Genomic DNA, 24725 nt, shown 5'->3' on the forward strand with positions numbered 1-24725 from the left:
TGGAGTCACCATCTTGTTACCATGAGGGAAAGACCAACAGAATCTCAAGAACTGGACATCACAGTATCAATGTCAAGTTCCTTTAGAATTCATGGAATGTGAGAAAAATACACTATTTGAATAATCAAGATCTGGCAGTGTAGTGGTCATGAATCAGGCTGCTAACCTCAGGGTCAGCAGTTTGAAACTACCAGCTGTTTCATGGAAGAAAGATGAGGCTTTCTGCTCCCATAAAGATTTACAGCCTCAGAAACGCTGTGCTGGGTCGCTGAGTTGGAACAGACTCCACGGCACATAACCACCACCTCCATTTGAATAACCATTGCTTTGTGGATCCTGTTACTTAAAGCAAAAAACATTCTTACCTCAAAAAAATAACTAATATCAAAATATTTAAAGATTCAAAATAGTTGATCTTTAACAGTATTGTTATTGAAAATGATTTAAGAAAAAAATTGTGCTATAACTAATTTGAAAATAAAACTATTACATTAAAGGAAAAAAGGACTAATTCTGTTGATTTTAGACTATGAGCACTTTGCCATTTAATCTAGATTCTTTTCATTTTAATATTAAAAACATTTATCAATTGTCTTTGTTTTGTCCAAGAGTCAAAAAAAGTTTAAGTAGCCCAAACACATTTTCAATAAAATTTTCTATGTAGGAGCACCAATGACCTCTTGTGAAATTTCATGATAAAGTTTCTACGCAGGCTTCTTTAACATAAATGGCATCAGTTTGTTTTAAAAGCATGTGATTGCAAAAAACTGTTTCAACAGGGTGAAAATTTCCAATGATGTTTCTCATATATCCACAACAGTAAAACCCATCTTCTGAATGTCAAGTTGAGGTGCAGAAGTTAAGGACACTTCATTTCATGTTGAAGATGTGATACAATCTGCACTTGAATTGGCACTGCACTTCCTCAGAGTTAGGCTGCCTTTACCACAAATATCTTCTATTTCTGAGAGATCAGCTACATCAAGACGGCTCATCTGCTAAATCACGTTGGTCAAAATACCTACCAAAAAAAGAATCCCGTGTATATATTAAGATAGTAATTATAGCAGTACTACCACCAACAGATGACTGTTCTGTCATTTACTAGCTTTGTGATTACAGGAGTCACTTTACCTCTCTGCCACAGTTTTCTCATCTGTGAACTGATAATACCTACCTTATGAGAATAAAATGTGTTCTTATTATGAAGCACTATGTGTGTTAATAATAATCAACAGCATCATTATTTTAGAAGAAGCTAGATGTTGAATAAGTGCAGATTCTGGAACAAATGTATTGTGTGGGGAAAGTGAACAAAGACTAGAAAATACTTCCCTACTATTTAAATATAAAACTATATTTAAATATTTAGTTTTTAAACTATATTTAAAGACATGAGATTAAAACAGTGGTCAATGTGAAAAAATATTAAATCCAGAAAGAACTTCCTAGAAGACAATCATAAATTTTAAAAGTACATACCCTTTGATTTATTTCTAGGATTTTGCTCTTAGAAATAAACAAGAGTTGTATAAGTAAGGATCTACACGGCAGCATTATTTGCAAAGAAAAATGGAAAATAATGGGATTGATTAAGTTAACTTATAATACATATAACATTATGTTTCCTTAAACATTATTTTCCTCAACTTTAAAATGGAAACAACAGTACCTACAACCATTGATAATACTATTACACAGCAAGAAGCCAAGAATGCCTTAACTATACCTGCTAACCAAGCAGATTAGTAGATTCAAAGCTGGAACTCTGTCATCATCTTTGCTGTCCTAACAAAAAGGAAAAAAATATATTAAAACATATTATTTCCTTGACATATTTTGAAAAGTATTTCCTTTTAAAATACAAAACCATGAAAATTGTATTAAATTATAACAATCCTACATGGAAGTAAGAACCTTCAAAGAAAAAGGGGAACATTGTAGAGTTAGTAACTTCTTGGGAAATTCCTAAGATCATCTTCAAGGAGTGTCTTAACAGAAAAAAGGAGTAAGAGTTGAGAGCCCTAAGGAAGAAAACTTGGGAGAGATTTCTTACTGGCTCCCATTACAGGAGTAACCAAATGTTCTGCCTGACAAGTGATAGAATGAACCAGATTGTAAACAGTAAATATTTAGATATAGATTGAAAAAAAGTTAAAAAGATACTTCTGCAGAACAGAAAAAAGTCAGAATTGAGCTTAGTATGACAATTGATACACTGATTTTAATGCTATACGGATATATTAAAAGTAAGGACTAGGAATTTCAAAATATCGTGCCAGAGACTACTAGTTGTCTTCCTTAGCAATACAAGTTCATTTTTAGTTAAGTACATGGTCACCATAGTTAAGAGTAAACATTTCCCATAGCCCTTCAGGGCCATGTGACTAAATTCTGAGCTATATAGGCAGCAGGCATGCTGAAGCTCCAGCAACCATCTTGCATCATGAGAAGAGTTTGAAACCACATGTAGCAGAACTCAGAGGCCGGATCACTGTTACCTTAGATCATCTACCGTAAAACTTCCTTTTTCTGAGAAACAATTTTCACCTTGTTATTTGCTTGTTAAGTTCAGTCGAGTTGAGCTGTACTCATAGCAATCCTATAAAAGGTTTCCAAGAAGTGGCTGGGGGTTTGAACTACTGACCTAACAGTTGCCCTGTGCTCATCCTACAGCACAACAGGATTCGTTTATTTACTTAATCTACTGTTATTTTGGCCTTTTCTGTTATGTAGCCAAAACAAATCCATGCAAAAATTATTTCACATTTTCCTATTTCATTGGAATCCTTTAAGTAAAATAAATAAACAAATCACCATATAAATCACTGAGTGCTTTCAATCTGAAAGACAAAGTTACAAACTTACCACTAAGACCCTTACTTCAGAGCACCTTCTTGCAAGCTGCCGAATCAGTGAATGAGCCTCAGGTAATAAGGGTTTTTCAAGACAGGCCAACAAAGCATAAATCCATCTTCCCTAAATAAAATAAAACAAATAATAAGCACGCAAATACTGAACCATAGTCTTATTTTTTTAAAATAGTTTTTCATGTTGTTCCTGTTTGTTACAAATAAATTCATTGAACATCTTATAGTATTATGTTTGAATATAAGTCGGAACTGACTTGATGGCACTTAACAACAAACTGTTTCGGTATAGATAACAAAGGGTCACCTTAGCAACCAGGTTTTCTTGTATCTTGTAATTATATAGGACATTTGATACTCCAAAATACTTTATTATTTATATATAAATTCTGTATAAAGAATTTATTTATATCGTAAGCAGAGACGCTTACTACAGCTGAACTCCTAATTCATAGGTGGTGGTGGTGGTAGCGGTGATGTGCCGTGGAGTTGGTTCCGACTCATAGTGACCCTGTACAGGGTTTCCGAAGCTGAAAGTCTTTATGGGAACAGAAAGCCTCATCTTTCTCCCGTGGAACAGCTGGTAGTTTTGAACTGCTGTCCCTGAGGTTAACAGCCCAATTCGGAACCACTATGCGCTCCTTAGTTCATAGGTAGGAAACTGCAAAAAGGTGTGTATAAATCACTGCAAAAGTTGTTTTTAGGTCAGTAGCTCCTATATAGACAAACATACAAATCATTTCATAATATTATCCTGTGACCCTACAAAGGAACTATACACGAGATGAAATAATGTTTTGAAGCCCCAAGGCAGAATTAATTTACCTACCACAAAACCAAACCAACTACTATCAAGCCAATTCTAACCCACAGCAAATCTATGTAGGACACAGTAAACTGCTCATTAGGGTTCCAACACTTACACCTTTATGGAGATAGTATCATCTTTGTACTGCAAAAACTCTGGTAAGTTCGAACCACTGTGTGGTTAGCAGCCCAATGCTTATGCTTAGCCCTCAGTGCTACCAGGGTGCCTCTGAATTAATATACTCTTTTTTTTTTTTTTAAAGGTTTGTCTTTTAACAATTGCAGAGAAACTGTGAATACAAAAATTACAGAGAAAACACCCCACACAACCTATAATTCTTCTACTCAGCGTAGTGGTTATGAATCAGGCTGCTAGCCTCAAGGTTAGCAGTTTGAAAGTACCAACCGTTCCGGAGGTTAAAGATGCTTTCTGCTCCCATAAAGATTTGCAGCCTCGGAAACCCTAAGCAGAGACACTATGAGTTTAATAATGTTTGTCTTTTCTGTGCATATGTAAACATTTGAAAAACAATGTTTCATCACATCATTTTGTAGCCATCTTTTTAATGTACAATATATGTAATGAGCATTTTCTGTTGTTAAATCGGATTAACAACATTGCACTTACTTGTATTTTCCTGACATTGCTGGTTTAGTCTTTTGTCCCTTAAACTATGTGAGAGTATGATGATAGCTGTTATATCCTCAAAACTTAGATGTGGTACGTGATTTTGTTGTAAAGTGCTACTGAGTTGGTTCCAACTCATAGTGACCCTATATAGGTTTCTGAGGAGCGGAAGGTGAGTTTGAACTGCCAATCTTGTGGTTAGCAGGCCAATGCTTATTTTACAGCACCACACCAGGTCACTCCCTTGTACATTTTGTTGTTGTTAAGTGCCGTCAAGTTGGTTCCAACTCTTAGTGACCTGTTTCGGAGGAACAGCTGGTGTGTTTGAACTCCCGACCCTGTGGTTCACAGTCCAAAGCTATTGTTGTTGTTGTTAAGTGGCATCGAGTCGATTCCAACCCACAGCGACCCTGTATAGGGGTTCCAAGGAGCAGCTGGTGAGCTTTAACTGCCGACCTTGCAATTCAAATGGCTTTGCAGTCTAGTGCATTAACCACATTAACCAGGACTCCTTGGAGAACTTAATTAACATGTTTTTAAGTGAAAGAATGGTGTATTATGGATACACCATAATTTATTTAACCAACATCCTACAGTTGAACATTTAGCATTTTACTACCAGACACAAAAAATTGTTACAACATTTTAACTTCAACTTCTATGGATTCCAATGAGTAACTTTAGACTATGAAGTTTTCATTAAAAGTAGTAATATATGAATGCAAGGGGAAAATCTGTTTCATTAGTATTGAAAACAATATAAATTACAGTTACTTTTAAGAACTACAATGAGTTTGGGAAAAAAAAAATCACAAATTATAAAACAATGTTAGATTGAACCACAGGGAATTGCTGATAAGCATTTTTAACCTATAAAAGTCATAATTTCATATGGCTCAATTTACAATGGATCAAAAGGAAGAGAAATAAATTTAAATATTACTGCAGACATTACAGACAGGATCACTGCTATTATTTCTGATAAGCTAATGTGAACTGTATTACAAGGCCATTTTAAAAAATGCGTTTCAAACACATTTTAAGTCAGTGCTACTCAAGGTGGGCTTTGCAGACTGGTTGCTAGCCTGTGACTTGCCTATCTAAGATAGGGTATGTGAATTAGTATATAAATCTATTCTTTAATTCAGTTCACATTTTTTTTTTTTACCCAAAACAAGACTTTTTAAATGAAGGAAGAAGCACATTGCCTTATATTGATGTGAACTCCTTACTTCACTATAAGCAAGCATAGTTATGAACACATACATAACACATATATACACACAGATGTATATATACACACATACACACATATCTGAGAGAGCGAGAGCATTTTACATATAAGTATATACAATTTTGCCTGCATTATGGAAGTAAAAGGATGCAATACTACCAATTCTGGAGTAAAGTCTCTTTCTCCAAACCAGTTACTCAGGTATTCTAAGACACTAGTTACTGTTGCCTAAAAAGAGGAGGAGAGGGGAGAATTGTATTAGTTATAAAACACTGATATGTTCAACAAGAGTTTAAGTTTATTTAGAAAGCAATGTGATGTTTAAAAGGGCCTCTTTTTTTAGACCTCCAGAGAAAACTGTGATTCTACTTAGTAACTTGATTTGATGGCTATCCTAATGAGAAAACGCTTTTTTAGATAAATAGTTCTATATGCTCTTAAGCATTGACTTGTGTCTTAGTTTAAATACAAGAATTTAGCTTATAAGTATAACATGAAAGCTTACGGACTTTTGCATAAATCACCTCCAGTTTATTTCCCAATTCAAATGAAATCAAAGTATAACTCTAAAGAGGAAGTTAGCTACAGAGAGCTGTGCTTTAAAATTGCAGAGATAATGAATAGAAGTTAAAAAAAATTTTGAGACCCAATTATTTATTTTCTTACTTTTTAAATGGATAAAACAGATAAAAATAAAAGGTGAAAAATATATTTAAAAACAAAACTACAGAGATAGAAACATATCAAATATTAAAAATATTCTTTGGCTGACTCAAATATAAAAAACCAACCAGCTGCCAGTAAATTCTGACTTGTGGTGGCACCACAAGTGCAGAGTAAGTTAGTGATAACCCTCTGTGCCATCCAAGGACTCTTACTAGAATACAGATGGATATATATAAAAAGCACAATGAAAGAATATAATATGACTGCTATTGTATCTTAATGCAAATGACCAAGTAAATTTTTCAGTCAGTATATGATTTCTAACATCTGACCTTTTAAAAGGTCTCCAGTGGTTCAGTGGTAGAATTCATGCTTTCTATACAGGGGAATCTATATTTCGAGTGTGGCACTGTAGGATCAGCACTGGACCACAAACCACAAGGTTGGCAGTTTAAACCCACCAGCTGTTCCTTGGAAACCCTATACAGGGTTGCTATGAGTCTTAATGACACAATGACACTTAACAACAATAAACAACAATACAGGAGAATGGGGCTCAATTCCCAGCCAATGAACCTCATGTGTAACCAGTAAAGGCTTGTGTGTTGCTATGATACTGAACAAGTTCAGGGAGAGCTTCTAGACTAAGACAGACTAGGAAGGGAGGTCTGATATTTGCTTCTGAAAATCAGTCACTGAAAAGTTATGGATCTCAACAGTCCAATCTACAACAGTTCAGAGTGATGGCAGAGAACCATGCAGTGTTTTTAGGCTTGCCATAATTTTGGAGATCAACACCATAGTAACCAACAATAACAATAAAACCTTAAGGGAAACAACAACAAAGATATTCAAGGGTCCCCCCACACCATCCAAAAAAAAAAAAAAAGCTAAAGAGGATAGAGAGAAACACTGTTAACTGAGGATATATGGAGAGGATAATAATCAATGTAATGAAACAAGCTATATGAATGGTTGAATGTGAAGCTGATGATGTGCCCTGTAAACTTTCACTCAATCCAAAATAAAAACATTAAAAAAAAAAAAAGAAATCCAAGGGTACCCAGCTACGTAAGGCAAAACATTTAAAAAAAAATTTTCTGAAAATGTTTAACAAAAGAATTCCCATTCTAAAAAGACTGAAGAATCAAATTTCAAATTTCACTCCTTTTGATCTAAGAAGTTATTGTATTTCATTGTTAATAGATTATATAGGACATCTGGAACTAGAAATGATAATCACACCTTAAAATCTAATTCAAATACCAGAATCTAAAACTTACCACTGAAATGTATAAACCTGAATAGTTTAAGCACTGTGAAACAGATCATAAATTTTGGAGTTAGGTAGACATGGGCTTAAAACTCAGTACTACCATTCTACCATTAACTCTCTGCAAGTTATCTAACCTCCAATTTAGTTTTCTCATCTATAAAAAATGATTAACAACTCCCCATATAGAGTTACGTTGTTGTTGTTAAATACTGTTGAGCTGGTTCTGACTCATAGCGACCCTATATAGGGCTTCTGAGGAGATGTTGATGGGTTAAAGTTTAGCACAGATGCTTGCATGGTGGTGGCAGTTGTGTGGCACCGAGTCAGTTCCAACTCATAGTGGCCCTGTATAGGGTTTCCAAGACTGTGTATCTTTAGAGAAGCAGAAAGCCACATCTTTTTCCCGTGGAGTGACTGGTAGATTTGAACTACTGACCTTGCAGTTAGCAGCCCAGCTCATAATCCACTACACTACCAGGGCTCCTTAAGTATTCAGTGAATCTACTAAAATAACTTTCTCTAAGAATACACGCACACACACACCGCAAACACAAGAGTGTATATATTCTTAGATGGATTGTACCTGATTCATTCTGCTAACAATACTAAGCAAAGGAGGAAAGCCAATCTGAAAGAAAAGAAAAATACTGAAATTTGTTAAATGGCATTATAAGCAGAGCTTTATCCTTTTATCAAACTAGTGAATTTCTTGTCACATTGTTTACAGAGAAAGAATGGATGAAAGAAAACTCCTTTTTATTACCCACCATAACATCCAGTAACTATTCTGTTGTTTATGTCCAAGAAAATACTGACATACAAAATTTGAATATATAATTTCAAAAGAACAATTTTAGTAACTAAAATATTAAGATGAAAGTATTTTTGTAAATGATACTACTTGGAAACTTAACCTATTAAAATACATTCAGTAAAATTATAACTAACATTGATATTGTGACATTAATATGTGAACATCATTTCAAAGTCTCCAGCTAAAACAAATATTTTTAGGAATTAAGGATATTTGAAATAGATGGATTTAAAAAAAAACCTACTCTGATCATAATTAAGATAAAATAAGTATACTTATTCTGATACTGGGAATCCTGATGATTGAGCTGTGAGAAACTTAAGAAGCTATGCATCCTTAAACGATTCTCTCATGTGGTATATTTTACTTGTTCATATCATCCTGTGATGATATATTAACTAAATAAATTTTTACTCTTTGTTACATTAAAAATATTTTTGAAATATAGATTAAGAGAAAAGTTGTATAAGAAAGATTACCAACTTAGCCCCAATAATGATTTAGGCCTTTATATGTGTGAGAATACCTGTTTTCTCAGACCCTGTCAACAAAGTATAAAAAACTTGCTTTGCCAGTACTGCCTGAAAAAAGCAGCTCAGTGTTTTTCTAAGTTACATTTCTATTCAAAGTGATGCTGAGCATATTCTTGTATGAGGACCATTTGTATTTCCTTTCTGTAAAAAACCTATTTATATCCATCACCTGTTTTTCTACTTTGTTCTTGGTCTTTTAGTGATTTTTGGAGAGCTTTACACTTTTGTCGTTAGTTTTAAATGGAAAAAATAAAATATGGCCCATTAAAGAAAACAACAAATATTTGCGGAAACTAACAGAACAGAACACCATATGGAGTAACAGTCACACAGATGCATGTAGTAAGTCCCACAGGAATAGCTACAGACTAGGGCAGGTGAATCCTGAAGGACAAGACATATGATTACAATAAAGTCATGAAATTTAAAGATATCCTAAACATTTCACTTCCATAATAAGCAATCACCATGCTTTTTTCTCTAAAATTGTTTCGTGTTTTCCTTTATTACTCTTAAATCACTGTTTGATCCATGTTTAATCTTTATAATAAACTACACCGTATCGAGTTTGCAAAATTATACAGCTATAACATAAGAGATATGAAGTCATCCTAAAATAAGTAAGAGTAAATTGTTTCAGAAACTGGGCTACCATTTTTTTAAGTTCAAGAGCCAATGAACTAAGTCAGAGAGGTTGGCAAACATTTTGTATAAAGGAGCAGACTTGTATTTTAGGCTTCATGGGCCATGCAATGTCTCAGTCATATATTCTTTTTTTTGTATGCTTGTATTTTAAAAACCTCTCAAAGTGTAAAAACCATTCTTAGCTTGTGGGCGGTACAAAAACAGGCTGGATTTGGCCTGGGCCATAGTTTGTAGAGGCTTTTTACTAAGTGATGCAACAAAATTAGAACACTTTTTGTTTTGTTTATGCACATGTTACCTACTTGTACATAATCAATTCCTGGACTTGTATTGGTAGCTGGTTCAACAGTCCCTTCAGCACATAACCTTTCACCCAGACAAAATTTTTTCCACCCTTCTTCATCCTCACATTTTGGCTGCCAAAAAAAAAAAAAAAAAAATTCATTGCATTTATTTTTAAACTGCACAGTAAGAAAGTTGTTGTTGTTAAGTACCATGGTATCAGTTCTGACTCATAAGTTACACTCCCCTATATACCCACTTCAACATAATGCCATAATGCCTAACAACTCACACCATATGCAGTACTATGCCAATCTGGGTCACACTTTAATGGCTGCTGGTAAGTTAGAAGTGTCTAAAAGAGGGTGATTAAGATGAGTATCAGTATGCACTAAATGCTTACAAGGATAGATATCCCACAAAGGAAACATGATTATGTACTTCACATGCTTGAAAGACTGTCTGGTAAAGGAAGGAACAGATTTATTCTATAGTGCCAAGCAAAAAAGTAGGACTGTTAGGAAGTAACATTAAGCTCAATATTTGTTGCTGTTGTTACATGCCACATGACTCAAAGTCACCCTGTATAGAGTTTCTGAGACTGTATTTCTTTGTGAGAGGAAAAAGCCTCATCTTTCTCCCATAGAGTGGGTGGTGGACTTGAACAGCCAACCTTGTGGTTCACTGTCCAGTGCTTATCCTACCTTTAAAAATCTGTATTAGTACAAATAACCTTGTACATAACTCTGCATAGGGGCATTTTCCCCCTGATCAGATTGTCAGGTGGTATATGAGACCTGTAGCAAGTTAAAAAATTCTGTCCTGGAACAATGTATCGACTTTTTCATCAATTTGCTTTTTCACTGCATAATCAAAATCTAACGTATCTACTAATAAACAGCTTAAAATTACATCTAAGCTGATAAACTGTGGGAAATGCTAGTTTCTAGTACACACTTTGCATATTCACTAAGATGTCACTGGTACCAGAAAACAGAGATGATATTCTGTAAGCATGTAGGTGTGCTTCATAGTGTCATTTCCACAAAGTAACAAACAAAAAAGCTTTATTCAATCACTTTATAAATACAACTAAAATTAATTCATTTCCTAAAAATTTCTAGAAGAATCCTTAAAAATGCATATAAATTCAACAATTATCTATTTGAATATCTCCCAAGATGCTGTGGATTCAAATAGTCACAAATGTAACTTATATTACTGATTTCAGGCTACTAAAACAAAGGAGCTCCTGAGTACAGCAAATTGTTACAGCAGCTCAGTTGCTAGTTGAAAGGTTGGAGGTTCAAGTCTTTAAAGAGGTATCTGAAAAGGCCTGGTGATAGCCTACTCCTGAAAAATCAGCCATCAATATGCTGTGGAGCACAGGTCTATGTGGACACACATCAGGTCGTCATGAGTCAAAATGGACTCAATGGCAACAGGTTTGTTTTTTAATATAATACAACTATGACTACTAGTGGTATATGAAAGAAAATCAAAATAATCTGAACTAAGTAAGTGAATCTTTTCAGACTGGAAGTAAATATGGGCTATTTCAAATAGGTGTATACTTTACAATATAAACTGAGAAAACATACATACCATGGTCACGTTACTATCTAACTGTTGTGACTTCCAGTGACTTCTATGCTTGTTCACACTCTAAAGGAAAAAAGTCAGACAGTGATCTTCAGAGAACAAGTAACTAAAATTAGTCTCTGCACAAAATTCTAACAATTCTAAAACTTGCAAAATATGCTCTAAGCTAGATTATGTTTAAGATTACAATAATAATTTGGCAATTGATTCATAAATATTCTTATATGTATGCTTATTTCAAGGAGCTCTGGTAGCGCAGTGGTTACGAATCGGGCTGCAAACCTCAGGGTCAGCAGTTCAAAACTATCAGCGGAGACACGGGAGAAAGATGAGGCTTTCTGCTCCCATAAAGATTCACAGCCTCGGAAACCCTGTACGGGTCGCTATGAGTCGGAACCGACTCCACGGCACATAACAACAATAACAACAACATGCTTATTTCAGAATCATGTATCTTATTTTTCCAACTATAGTCTCAGACAGAAATAAATCGAAGGGAAAGGCTTAATTTGATTCAATGACGGAACTACACTTACTTGTCGGACAGTTGAGAACTGTGCTACTTGTTGCTGTTGCCACTGAAGCGTTGGGGAATATCCTTCAGGAGCAGGTTGGCAGCCTGAAAGCTAGAGATCGGTTAAGAAATGTTGTAACTAGAATCTCACACCTGTGCAAAGTAGAACTAAGGAAAAAGTAAATTGAGACCACACTAGAAAAATAATGTAGATGCCAAAAAAGCAGACATTTCTCTATTCTATATGTTCAAATTTAAAACATTAAAAAAGATCTTTACATAGGCACTTTGATAAAAAAAAATTTTTAAATAGTTTATAGTTGGAAGTATAAGAAATTTACTACTTTGGTCTTTTTTTTTTCAGACCATTTTTTCCCCATTTGAATATTTGGTTGTTTTAGGTGAAAGTTTACACTGCAAACTAGGTTCTTATTTAAAAACTTTTGTACAAACTGTTCTATGAAATTGGTTATAAGTTTTGCAATGTGCCAGCAGTTTCATTAGTTCCATTGTTTGTTTTTCAGTTTCCCTGCCCCTCTTGCCTTCTCATCTTTGTTTTGGGGTAAATGTTGACAGTATGGTCTCCTAGAATTGTTTAAGGGAACTCATTCCTTACAGGTGATATTGTTGCTAAGTCAATCACTATTTGGTTTAAAGGTGACCTCTGGGAATGGTTTCAGTTCCAAGTTTAAAAGGTATCTTAGGGTAATAGTCTCTGGGGTTCTTCTAGTCTATACCAGTTAAGTAACTCTAGTCTTTTTGAGGAATTTGAGCTTTGTTCTATATTTTTCTTTGTTCTCTCATTCGATCTTGGACTGTATATTGTATCACTGGTAAGAACAGTTGGTAGTGGTAATTGGGCACCATCTAATTCTTCTGGTCTCTGATTCTAAAAGAGATCATGGCCTGGGGGACTATTAGTCTTGTGGACTAGTGGTCTTCGAGTCTTTGGTTCCTTCATTCTTTTTATCTCCAGATGGGAAGAAATCAATAGTTATATCTTAGATGGTTGCTTGCCAGCTTTTATGACCACAGATACTACTCTCTAAACTAAAATGTAGAACATTAACTTTAAGATGCCAATTGACTGAGTTGTAGAACTGACCCAAGAGACTTTGGCCCTAAGCCCTTTAGCCCAGTAAACCAATCCTGAAACGTATTTAAGAAATAGGAGGTCTCTGTAACTAAGTGTAAGAAATCCAAACGACACAAGTCCTGAACATATAATCTAGGATAAGCACTGGACTGCTAACTGCAAGGTTGGCAGTTAAAACCCACCAACCCACTGCTAAAAATTCCTAGACAAGGTTGCCATGAGTCAGAACTGACAGCAATGCACTTCATCACCACCACCATCAAAACACTTTCAAACAGAAAAAGAGGTTATATCCCCCCAAAACATTTAATATAGCCAAAATATACTCAAATAACCTGAGACACTTTAAAGGGTCAATTTCTGTTTGCTAACAGAGTACATAACCTACAATTGATAATATATTAAAAAAAAAAACCTTGTGTGGCCTCTTTCTAAAACTTTAAGGACATCAAGCAACATTGTCTATCAACTAAAGACATCTGAAAAGAAATTCTATGAAACATTATAATGCCTGAGTTCGAATTTCCTGATTATAAATAACAAATAAAGGTATTACTTAGATAAATAAAAAAGAATTTATTATCAAAATGCAAAAACAGTTCAACCAAGTAATGGGATACAAACTTATCAGAATGGCTGAAATGTAAAACACTGACACCACCAAATGCTGGTAAAGTTGTAGAGCAATAAAAGCTAACTGCTGATAGGAATGCAAAAAATCTATACCTATTTTGGAAGACAGACTAGCAATTTTTTACAAAGTTAAACCCTGGCTTACAATGTTGTTGTTAAGTGCTGCGGAATAGCATAACAACCCAGTATAAAGTTTCTAAGGATATTAAATCTTTGTGGGAGCAGAAAATCTCATCTTTCTCCTGTGGAGCGGCCGATGGGATCAAACCATGGACCTACTGGTTTGCAATCCAGTGCTTACCATATGCAGTCACTGTGATCCTAGGTTTAATATATATTCAAGCAAGTTTACTCTTTGGTATTTACCCAAATGAACTAAAATTAAGTCAACTCAAAAAACTGCACAGGATTATTTACAGCAGTTGTATTCCTACTTGCCAAAATTTAGAAGCAAGATCTTTCTCAATAAGTAAATAAACTGTGGTACATACAATGAAGTAATATACATTGATAAAAGAAATGATCTATCAAACTATGAAAAGACATGGACTTTCTGCTAAGTAAAAAAAAATCTACCACTTATCTGTCAGTTTGTTGTACTGTGGTGCCTTGCTGGGTGCTGTGATGCTGAGACTATGCCACTGGTATTTTAAATACCAGTCACCCATGGTGGACAGGTTTCAGTGGACTATCCAGACAGACTATGAAGAAGGAGAGGCCAACTACTTGTGAATGGTTAGCCACTGAAAACCTTAGGAACAGCAGCAGCATATTGTCAGATATAGTGCTGGAAGATGAAAACATTATGAATAGCAGCGAAACACTGTCAGATACAGTGCCAGAAGAGGAGTCCCTCAGGTTGGAAGACTGGAGAAGAGCTATCTCTTCAAGTTAGAGCTGATCACAATGATATGAACGGAGCAAAGCTTCCAGGACCTTCATATGCTGCTGGGGCACAACTCAAAAAGAGAAACAGCTGACAACATCCATTAGTAATCAGAACATGGAATGTACCAAGAATGAATCTAGGAAAACTGGATGTTGACAAAAATGTAATGGAACACATAAAAATTGATATCATAGGTATTGGTAAGCTAAAATGGACTGGTATTGGCCATTTTAAACCAGACAGTCATAGGGTTTACTATGTTGAAACTTCTAACTGAAGAGAAATGGTGTTGCATTGCATTCAACATCTAAAAGAACAAAAAGAACATTTCAAAATCTATCTTAAAACACAATACTACCTGTGATACTATAATATACATATGCCTACAGGAAGAGTCCTGGTGTTGCGTTATATGATAAGCACTGGACTGTAAGTTCAGTTTGAACTGCAAGGTCGGTGGTTCAAACCCACCAGCTGCTCCTTGGAAACCCTATACAGGGTCGCTATGAGTTGGAACCGACTTGACAGCACTTTAACAAGCAAGACCAGAAAACAGAGGCTCTGTAGGATAATCAATTAACTGCGAACAAGGTCAGTGGTTCAAGCCTACTACCAGTAACTCCTTGAGAGAAAAGATGAGGTTTTCTCCTCTTCAGAAAGATTTACAGCCTCAGAAACACTAAAAGAGTCATTGTTAGTAGGAACAAACTCAACAGCACTTAACAACAAGGAAGACCAGTTATTGACAATGAAATTGAAAAACTCTCCATCTTTAGTTTTGAGATTCATTAAACATGCAATCAAAATTCATTAAGAACAAAGAGTAAGGACCAATAGTTGGAAAACATGGGCTTGTTGATGAAAAGAAATTGTGCTGGAGAAAGAACTTAGGATAGAATTTTGTAAGACCAATGACTTATTACAAGTACTTTTTTTGAACAACATAAAAGGTGACTATGCACGTGGACCTCACAAGATGGGACACAGAGGAAATCAAACTGATTACAACTATGGGAAGAGATGGTGGAAAAGCTCACTATCATCAGCCAAAACAAGGTGAAGGGCAGACTGTAGAACAGACCACCAATTGTTTATATGCAAGTTTAGGCTGAAAAATTAAAACAAGTCCATGAGAGTCAAAACATGATCTTGAGTATATCTCACATGAATTTAGAGACCATCTCAAGAACAGACTTGATGCATTAGACACTAACACCTGAAGATCAAAAGAGTTATAACATGACATAAAGAACATCATACATAAAGAAAGTAAATAGTACTCAAGAAGGCAAGCAAGAAAGAAAAGAACAAAACAGATGTCAGAAGAGACACTTGCTCTTGAGTGTAGAAAAGCTAAAGCAAATGGAAGAAATGAGGAAGTCAAAGAGCTGAGCAGAAAATTTCAAAGGGCAGCTCACAGAAGACAAAGTCCAGTGTTACCATGAAATGTGCAAAGCCCTGGAGTTAGAAAACCAAAAGGGAAGAACACGCTCAGCATTTCTCAAGCTGAAAGAAGCGAAGAAAATAGTCAAGGCTTGACTTGCAATATTTAGGACTCTACAGGCAACATTAGGGAGCTCTGGTAGCATAGTGGTTATGAATCGGGCTGTTAATCTCACGGTCAGCAGTTCGAAACTACCAGCTGTTACGTGGGAGAAAAGATGAGGCTTTCTGCTCCCATAAAGATTTACAACCTTAGAAACCCTGTACAGGGTTGCTGTGAGTCGTAACTGACTCCATTGCACATAACAACAACAACAATGGCAGCATTGGAGTCCTGGTATGGCACTGTGGGTTAATGCGCTGGATAGCAAAGTCAGTTTGAACCACAAGGTTGATAGTTTAAGCTCACCAGTCACTCTTTGGAAACTCAACACAGGGTCGCTATGGGTTGGAGTTGACTTGATGGCACTTAACAACAACATGGGCAAAATAATGAATGATGCAGACAGATCATGAAAGAAGATGAAAGGAATACTATAGACTCACTGTATCAAAAAGAAATAATTGATGTTCATCGATTTCAAGCAGCAGCGTATGGTCAAGAGCTGATGGTACTGAAGAAGTTCAAGCTACACTTAAGGCACTCTTGAAAAACAAGGCTCCAGGAATTGATGGAATATAAATTACAATCTTTCAACAAACTGATGCAACAACACTGGAGGCACTCACTAATCTATGCCAAAAAATTTGGATGACAGCTCCCTGGTCAAATGATTAGAGGAGATCCATAACTGTGCCCATTTCATAGAAAGTTGACCCAACAGAATGCACAAACCATTGAACAATATCATTATATTTCAAGTAAAAATTTACTTGTAATACAGTAATTACTCGCAAGTAAAATTTTTCTAAAGATAACTCAAAATGATTGCAGGGGTACAACGAACGACAGGTAGCTGCTAGAAATTTAAGTCAAATTCAGAGAAGGATGTGGAAGAAGGGATACCTATGCTGCTGTCAGATGGATCTTAGCTGAAAGCAGAAAACACCAGAAAGATGTTTATTTGGGCTTTACAGACTATACAAAGGCTTTCTATTGTGTGCATCATAACAAATTATGAATAACATTGTAAAGAATGGATATTTCAGAACACTTAATTGTGCTCATGAGGAATCTGTATATAGACTTAAAGGCAGTCAATTCCAACAGAACAAGGGAATTGGTTTAATATCAGGGAAGGTGTACACCAGTGTTAAATCCTTTTTTTTAATCATACTTATTCAATTTATGTGCTGAGTAAATAATCCAAGAAGCATGATCATATGAAGAAGAAAGTGCATTAGGGTTGGAGGAGACTCATTAACAACCTGTGATATTCAGACACTACAAGAAGTAAAGAGGTAGTAAAATACTAATGAAGATCAAAAACTACAGGGCTCAGAGAAAGTGGGAAGGGATGAACAGATGAAGCATGGGGCACTTTAAGGCAGTGAAACTATTCTACATTATTGCAATGATGAATACACAGCACTACGTACTTTGTCAAAACACAAAGAATTACACAACATAAAGAGTGAACCCTAACATAACCTTTGTTGTTGTTAGGTGCCACTGAGTCAGCTCCAACTCATAATGACCCTGTAGAGGGTTTCCAAGGAGCAGCTGCTGAGTTTGAACCTCCCATCTTGTGGTTCAAACCGACTTTGTAGTCCAGTGCTTTATTCCACAGTTCCCTACTAGGACCACAAACATAACCTTTACATTTTAATTAATGATATTGTATATCAATACATGTTCATCAATTATAATAAATGTAACAACAGAAGAAACTGGAGCGGCGATAGGAAATATATGAGAATACAAGACTCTCTGCACAATTTTTCTGTAAATCTAAAATTATTCTTATAAAATATATTTTTAAATGTTTAAAGTAGTATTAAGACTAAATACAAAACAAAACTTGCTGCCCTCCTGACCTAAGATTCACTAGCATCTGTTATTTATTGGTCATTATGTTCATTTTTCTTTATAGCAATAGTGAGGAAATGCTTCAACTGTTTACTCTGATTTCCTCATGAGAATGTATACTCTAGCAATAAGGATATAGTCTATATTCTGTCAAATTCCCAGTGTCTGGCACAACCTAGTTGCTTAACAAAAAATGTGCTGAACAAATGAAAATGACCACACTGTACAAACAGCTAGAAATTTTTAATATATTTGGCCTCTATTCTTAAAAACGAGAAACATGTGGCAGTCTGCTTCCATAAAAAGGATAGCCTTGAAACCCTGATGGGGCAGTTCTACTCTATCTTATAGGGCCACTATGAGTCTTAATCAATGCAATAGCAATGGGTTTTATTTTTAAGAAAGTTCCCGGATGGCACAAATGGTTATGCATGAAAGGTTGGTGATTTAAATCCATCCATAGGAACCTCCGAAGAAAGATTTGGTGATCGACTTCTCAAAGACCACAGCTATCAAAAAGACTATGGAGTACAGTTCTACTGTGAAACATGGGGTCACCATTAGTTGGAATCATCCAAAGCAACTGGCTTGGTTTGGTATTCAAGAAACCAAATCCAGTTAATTAGATTACGCAATTTATGCAGCTTCAGAAACTGCACACTGAATAAGAGTACACATTAGTAATTATAACAAAGTTTCAACTGGGAAAAGGTTCCTTAAAATAAAGTATACAGTGCTGGTGGGATGTAAAATGGTGCAACCACTGGGAAAAACAGTTTGATGCCTCCTCAATAACACGTAAATAGAAATACCATATGACTTAGTAGTCCCTCTACTTGCTATATAGCCTCAAAATATAAGAGCTGTGATACGAATAGATACACACATACATGTCCATTGCAGCTATTCATAAAAGCAAAAAAAGCCCACAGATAGTCTAAATATGCCTATAATGGAGGTACAGATGAACAAACTTTATGAAATACTATGCTATGATGAAGAATTAACAAGCTGCAAAATTATAACATGGATGAACCTGGAGGGCAGAATGCTGAATGAAATTAGCTGACCATAAAAAGGACAAATATTATATGAGACCATTAAGGTAAAAAAATCTTAAAAAAAAAAAAAAAGGCTTTCATATAGAAAGAAACAGTCTTTGATGGTTACCAGGGGTGGACGGAAGGGAGGGTAATTTACAGGCTAGCAGATACAATAACTTGGAAGAGAGGAAAAGAAATATACAAGAGGAAGGTGAACAGAAGAATGATGAAAGCAGGGGAAAACACAGGAAGGATTGCAAGAGTTAAAGGAAATAAAGGTAAATGCTGCTATATACAAAATTCTGCAGTAACAGTGAACTATGGAGTTCTGGTGTGGCGCTGCCAGATAATGTGCTACTCTGCAAGGCTGGAAGTTCAAATTCACCAGCCACTCCTTGGAAACCCCATACAGGGTCGTTATGAGCTAGAATCAACTTGATGGCACTTAACAACAACAGTGTGGCACTGTAGAATAAGCATTGAACTGCAAGGTTGGAGGTTCAAACCTATCACAGCTGCTTCTTGGAAACACTATCCAGGACAGCTATGAGGGTGGCACTGTAGGAACAGCACTGGACTACCAGGTCAGTTTGAACCTCAAGGTCTGGAGGTTCAAACCCATCAGCCGCTCCTTGGAAACCCTACAGAGAGTAGCCATGAGTCGGAACTGACTCAATGGCACTTAATAATGTGGTGCTGTATTATAAGCAATGGACTGATAATTGCAAGGTTGGCAGTTCTAACCCACCAGTGACTCCTCCGAAATCCTATACAGGGTTGCTAAAAGTAGGAATGAATTTGACAGCACTTAACAACATGGGTAAATAATAGATAGCTATACAGATTAAATAAGTATGAGAAGAAGAATGGGAGCAGATCCACAAATACATACATGTTTGACAGAGGATACGCAAACATTTTTATCAATGTGGTGGTACATGTTGTTGTTGTTAAGTGCCGCTGAGCTAGAGTCAGTTCTGACTCACAGTGACCCTGTATGGGGTTTCCAAGGAGTGGCTGGTGGGTTTGAACTGTTGACCTGCAGTCAACCTGATCTTACAGTCAAGTGCATTATCCTGCAGCACCACACCAGGACTCTGGTGTATAAAAGGGCCAAAATTATGAGAATCTCCTAGATGTTATCAAACACCTTGAGGAAATGATTTGCTGGACCTGGGGACTCAGGACCATAGTCTAGGGGTTGCGGGGAGGCACAATGGTCGTTCATAATAACAGTCCACAAAGACAATGTTCTACATCCTAATTTGGTGAGTAGCTAGCTACTGGGATCTTTAGCTCATTAGTGGCCATCTAAGGTGTGGGAGAGTGAGGAAAACTGAAGATGCTTAGAGGCGCTATAGGATAATGCACTGGACTGTAGTAAGGTTGGTTTGAACTGCAAGTTTCAGCAGTTCAAATTCACCAGGCTTGCTGTTCAGAAAGACACTGAAGGAACCCAAGACTATTACCCTAGGTTACCCTTCAGGTCTGGAATTGAACTCACCCTTATATCTCAATTGTCAGCCAAGCAGTAGATGGGTATATAGGGGTGCACAACGCTAATGAGGTATGTACACCAAGGAATGGTCAATCATTCAAGATCAAATGAGCAGCATTTACCTAAGAGCAAAGTTCAGAATAGTTGGGAAAGAAGCTGGAATGGAGAGAATCAAAGGGAGGAAGTGGGATAAATGATGTTACAATGATTTGACTACAATCTATGAAATGAAATGAAGTTTATGATTTGTTGAATGTAAAACTGATGCTTTGCTCTGTAAACCTTGACTCAATTCACAATAAAAAGTTAAAAAAAAAAAGTGTACAACATAGTGAATTTAATGTAATGTCACTGAACTGTATAATTAGCTAAGTCTCTACAAATGTCAGGATGACTAAAAGTCTCTTTGAAAGCAGTAAATGCCGTTTTTCCAAAGGTATACGCAAACATACAACTTCAGAAGGATGTAAGATCTTACCCAAATCATCAATGATACTGTTGGATACCATAGGAAAAGTCTTGGACTTTTAAGGGGGTGGGGTGGGGGGAGGTCCTCGAATGATTAATAAAACTCACAGAAACATTTACAGTTTGCCTCCTTTTCAACTTCTTTGGGTCAATCTGAGCTACCACAACATCTGGACATTGGGCTGCTTCGAGTCTAGAAACAGATAATAAATGCCAAGAAACTTAATTACTATTGTGCTTTGTTCACGTGCATTAAAATAAGTGATCTTTTTCCAAAGTTCATTATGAAACAAAAAAACTTCATAACTGCAATTAAGATACTCAACATATTTCTAAAATTATCCGAACTGAAAACAAGGAAAATCAAGCGTACACAAAATATACTCCAGGGTGCTTAATTAGGCCGGAGCTCCCATAGGAATGGAGAAGAAACACAAGGCGAGTTTTGTAACATACAGAAGCGGAGACACCTTACATTGTGGCCCAGTGGCAGGGCGGATGAGCAGCCCACCCGCACAGGGTCAAATCACTCACTGGACGCGCCTCAGATATTCTTGAGGCGTCTTCGGAGGTACAGAAGGATCAAAACCTTCTGTCAAGTCGCAAGGCTCCACCGGCAAGAGTCGGGGCATGAGATCTTCCACAACAGACTCCATTGGTACCCACGCCATATCTTCTGGCCCAGCAAATACTTCCTTGCGCATGCGCCTATTTAAGCCATAGCGCAGGCGTACTATTACGCGACTTTGGCGCGAAGCAGAACAGGCGGCGGGAGTTAGGAGGTAACGGCGCACGCGCAAACCTAGTTCCTATTCCTGAAGTTAAAGTTTTCGTTGTGTGGTGTAGATTCGACGAACTTCCTTACAAACGTGTTTCTAAGTTATTTGTTAATATATTTCCTTCTGTTCCTTCTTTTCTTTTAAGTGTTGTTGTTTGATATCTTTCAGCAGGTTCGGACTGAAAGCGATTCCTATGCACAAGAAACACTGCCCAGCCCTGAGATATCCTCATAATTGTTAAATTTGAGCTCATTGTTTCTACCACTGTGTCAATCCATCTCATTGGGGGAGATCTTCATCTTTGGGGAGGACCCTTCACTTTTCCAAGCAGAATGTCCTCAGGGACTAGTCCCTCATGAAAACATGTTCAAAACATGAAGAGCATTCTGGCTTACTTCCTTTAAGACTGGTTGGTTTCTTTCTTACGGTAGTCCATGGTACTTTCAATATTTTTCTCCAAGACCATAATTCACATGCATTTATTCTTTTACTGGTTTTCCTTATTCATTTTCCAATTTTCACATGCATACATTGTTGTTGTAAAGTGCCTTCAAGTAGGTTCCTACTCATAGTGACCCTGTAGTGTATTGGGTTTCCTAGAGGTGGCAGGTGAATTCAAACGGCCAACCTTAAAGTTCAAACCGACCTTGTGGTCTAGTGCTTATCCTACAGCGCCACACCAGGACTCGGCATGCATACCTTGTTGTTGTTCAGTGCCTTGGAGTCAGCTCCGACTCATAGTGACCCTGTATATGGTTTCCAAGGAGCGGCTGGTGAGCTTGAACCACTAACCTTGAAGTTCAAACCGACTTTGCAGACCAGCTCATTAACCCGCAGCGCCACACCAGGAAGCAATTGCAAATACTAAGGGGCTCTGGTAGCGTAGTGGTTACGAGTTGGGTTGTTAACGGTAAGATCAGCAGTTCGAAACTACCAGCCGTTACACGGGAGAAAGATGAGGCTTTCTGCTCCCCTAAAGATTTACAGTCTTGGAAACCCTATACAGGGTCACTAGGAGTCAGCACCGACTCCACGGCACATCACCACTACCACCACCACCACCACCACCATGGCTTGGGTCAGGGGCACCTCAGTCCTTAAGCTGATATCTTTGCTTTTGAACATTTTAAAGAAGTCTTTTTCAGGAGATTTACCTAGTGATTGATTCCATGAGCATTGATTATGGATCCAAGCAAATTGAAGTATTTGATAACTGTAGTAATGAGGGTTTAAAAAATATTTCTAGGATAAACTGTAGGGAAATCACTGGACTATTAAATTCAAGGTTGGCAGTTCAAATCCACTAGCTGTTCTTCTGGAGAAAGATGAGGTTACCAGCTCACATAAGGCTTTGTTGTTGTGCCCTCCAGTGGGTTCCTGTATAGGGTTTCTGAGAGCAGCTGGTGGTTTTGAATCCCCGATCTTGTGGTTAGCAGTCCAGTGCTTGTCCTACATTGTCACACACACCAGGGCTCCCCATAAAGATTTAGTCTCAGAAACTCTGTATAGGGTGGCTATGAGTCCGAATCCACTAGATGGCAATGAGTGGCTTGTTGTGAAGTGCTGTGGAGTCGGATACTATAATTATCATCTATTCAGCTCTAAATTTTTAAATTTCTGGTAAACATGTTATGGACACATCCTCTTGTAATTCTCACTACAACCTGTGAAGTTCTGTAGGTGAAGGAATTGATTTAAGAGGAGTTAAATACTACATCATTTGTGACTCTCTTCCAAATGGGAATAGCTGATTCCCATTTAGATTTATCCAACTAGAAAAGAATGAAAAATTAAGTTTCGAGAGGAATTTATTGTATTTGGTTATCTAAAAGATCATTGTATATTTAGTGGCCATCATCACCTTTTTATTTTTAGGAAAATCACTTTGCTTAAATACAAATATTGTATGCCTTTGAGTTCTGACTCATGATGACCCCTGTGAGTTTGATCTGCTGACTAATGGTTACAAGTTCAGTGTGTATTGTACAGTGCCACACCAGGGTTCAACCGAAAAAGCTAACACCAACACGCAGAAATTCTCAGAACTAAAGTTATGTCCGCCTTGTGAAGTAGCTATTATTTCTGTTTTGTATGTGTGGACACAAGCCAGAAACACATTAAGTTGCTTGTCTAGGGTCAGGTTAACAAATTGCAAGAAACAATGGAAGTGCTGTAACGTATTAAAAAAAAAAAAAAAAAGTTCTGAGTGAATACAATTCACCTTTATTTTCTAAGGCTTATGTTTATTTTTCAGGCTTTTTTTTTTTTTTTTAAGTACTACCTAGCATTTGAGTTCAAAACCAGGATGTAACTTTCTTAATTAAAGATAAAGGAGGATAGTCCTCATGTTAAGAGCCAAGGAATTAGTCCTTAAAAACAGTAACTAGTTATTTGGGAGATGTGGGAAGACACTGCTTGGCTGCAGTTAAACTAGAAGGCTATTTGGTGAAATTTTTTTTTTTTTTTTTACTGCTTTTGAAAGAAACATAAAGTTAAAGAGAAGTGTGGAGAATTACTTTCCCTCCCTGAATATTTTTATAATAATTAAGAAGAAATTTGAAAAGTAACCAGTGACTTTATTCCTGGATTTGCTTACAAGTACTTTTTTTTCTTTGAAACTTTGTAAATTGCTAGCAATTCCTCCCATTTTTTTCAAGAAAAGAAGGAATGATTGCATAATCAACCAACAACCAATAGAACAATGCTTGACACTGAACTCCATGCAGTTTAAGTACGTGGCAGAATTACATATAGATCAAGGAAGAAAGAAGAATAGCAAAATGGACCAAAGATTGTCCTGGGAAGTAATGGATTGTTTTCCAAAGGAAGAGGTGAGTTATTGTAGCATATACATTTTATGAAATGTTTCTGAAATTCTGATTACACAGGCATGAGTTCATTCATTAGAGAAAATAATAAGTTAAAAGTTATAAGGTTTGATTTCTGGCACTTCAAATATAATCTGACTTGAAATAATTAATAATAAAGTTTGGAACAAAGCTACAATTATAAATGGAAATTATGCTAAGCATTTTT

The 24725-nt window shown here is 36.5% G+C and overlaps 1 protein-coding gene across 3 annotated transcripts; it reads right to left on the reverse strand.

Moving 5' to 3' along the window:
- Nucleotides 1-964: 964 nt before the first annotated feature.
- GEMIN2 (gem (nuclear organelle) associated protein 2) lies at nt 965-21617 on the reverse strand. Of its 3 annotated transcripts, XM_006835324.1 has the most exons (10): nt 21445-21617; nt 21019-21103; nt 11894-11983; nt 11361-11420; nt 9776-9889; nt 8065-8109; nt 5699-5767; nt 2869-2979; nt 1730-1788; nt 982-1021 (listed from the first exon to the last, which is right to left on the reverse strand). In XM_006835324.1, exons 1-10 carry the CDS (start codon nt 21612-21614, stop codon nt 982-984), a joined length of 843 nt encoding a protein of 280 aa, XP_006835387.1. In that variant the 5' UTR covers nt 21615-21617. The 3 variants fall into 3 exon arrangements, with proteins under 3 accessions (XP_006835388.1, XP_006835389.1, XP_006835387.1); XM_006835325.1 differs by lacking the exon at nt 8065-8109 and having other exon boundaries at nt 965-1021; nt 21445-21614; XM_006835326.1 differs by lacking the exon at nt 1730-1788 and having other exon boundaries at nt 965-1021; nt 21445-21614.
- Between the last annotated feature and the right edge of the window lie 3108 nt (nt 21618-24725).

This window comes from Chrysochloris asiatica, unplaced genomic scaffold (assembly GCF_000296735.1).
Source record: "Chrysochloris asiatica unplaced genomic scaffold, ChrAsi1.0 scaffold00017, whole genome shotgun sequence".
Classification (NCBI taxonomy): Eukaryota; Metazoa; Chordata; class Mammalia; order Afrosoricida; family Chrysochloridae; genus Chrysochloris; species Chrysochloris asiatica.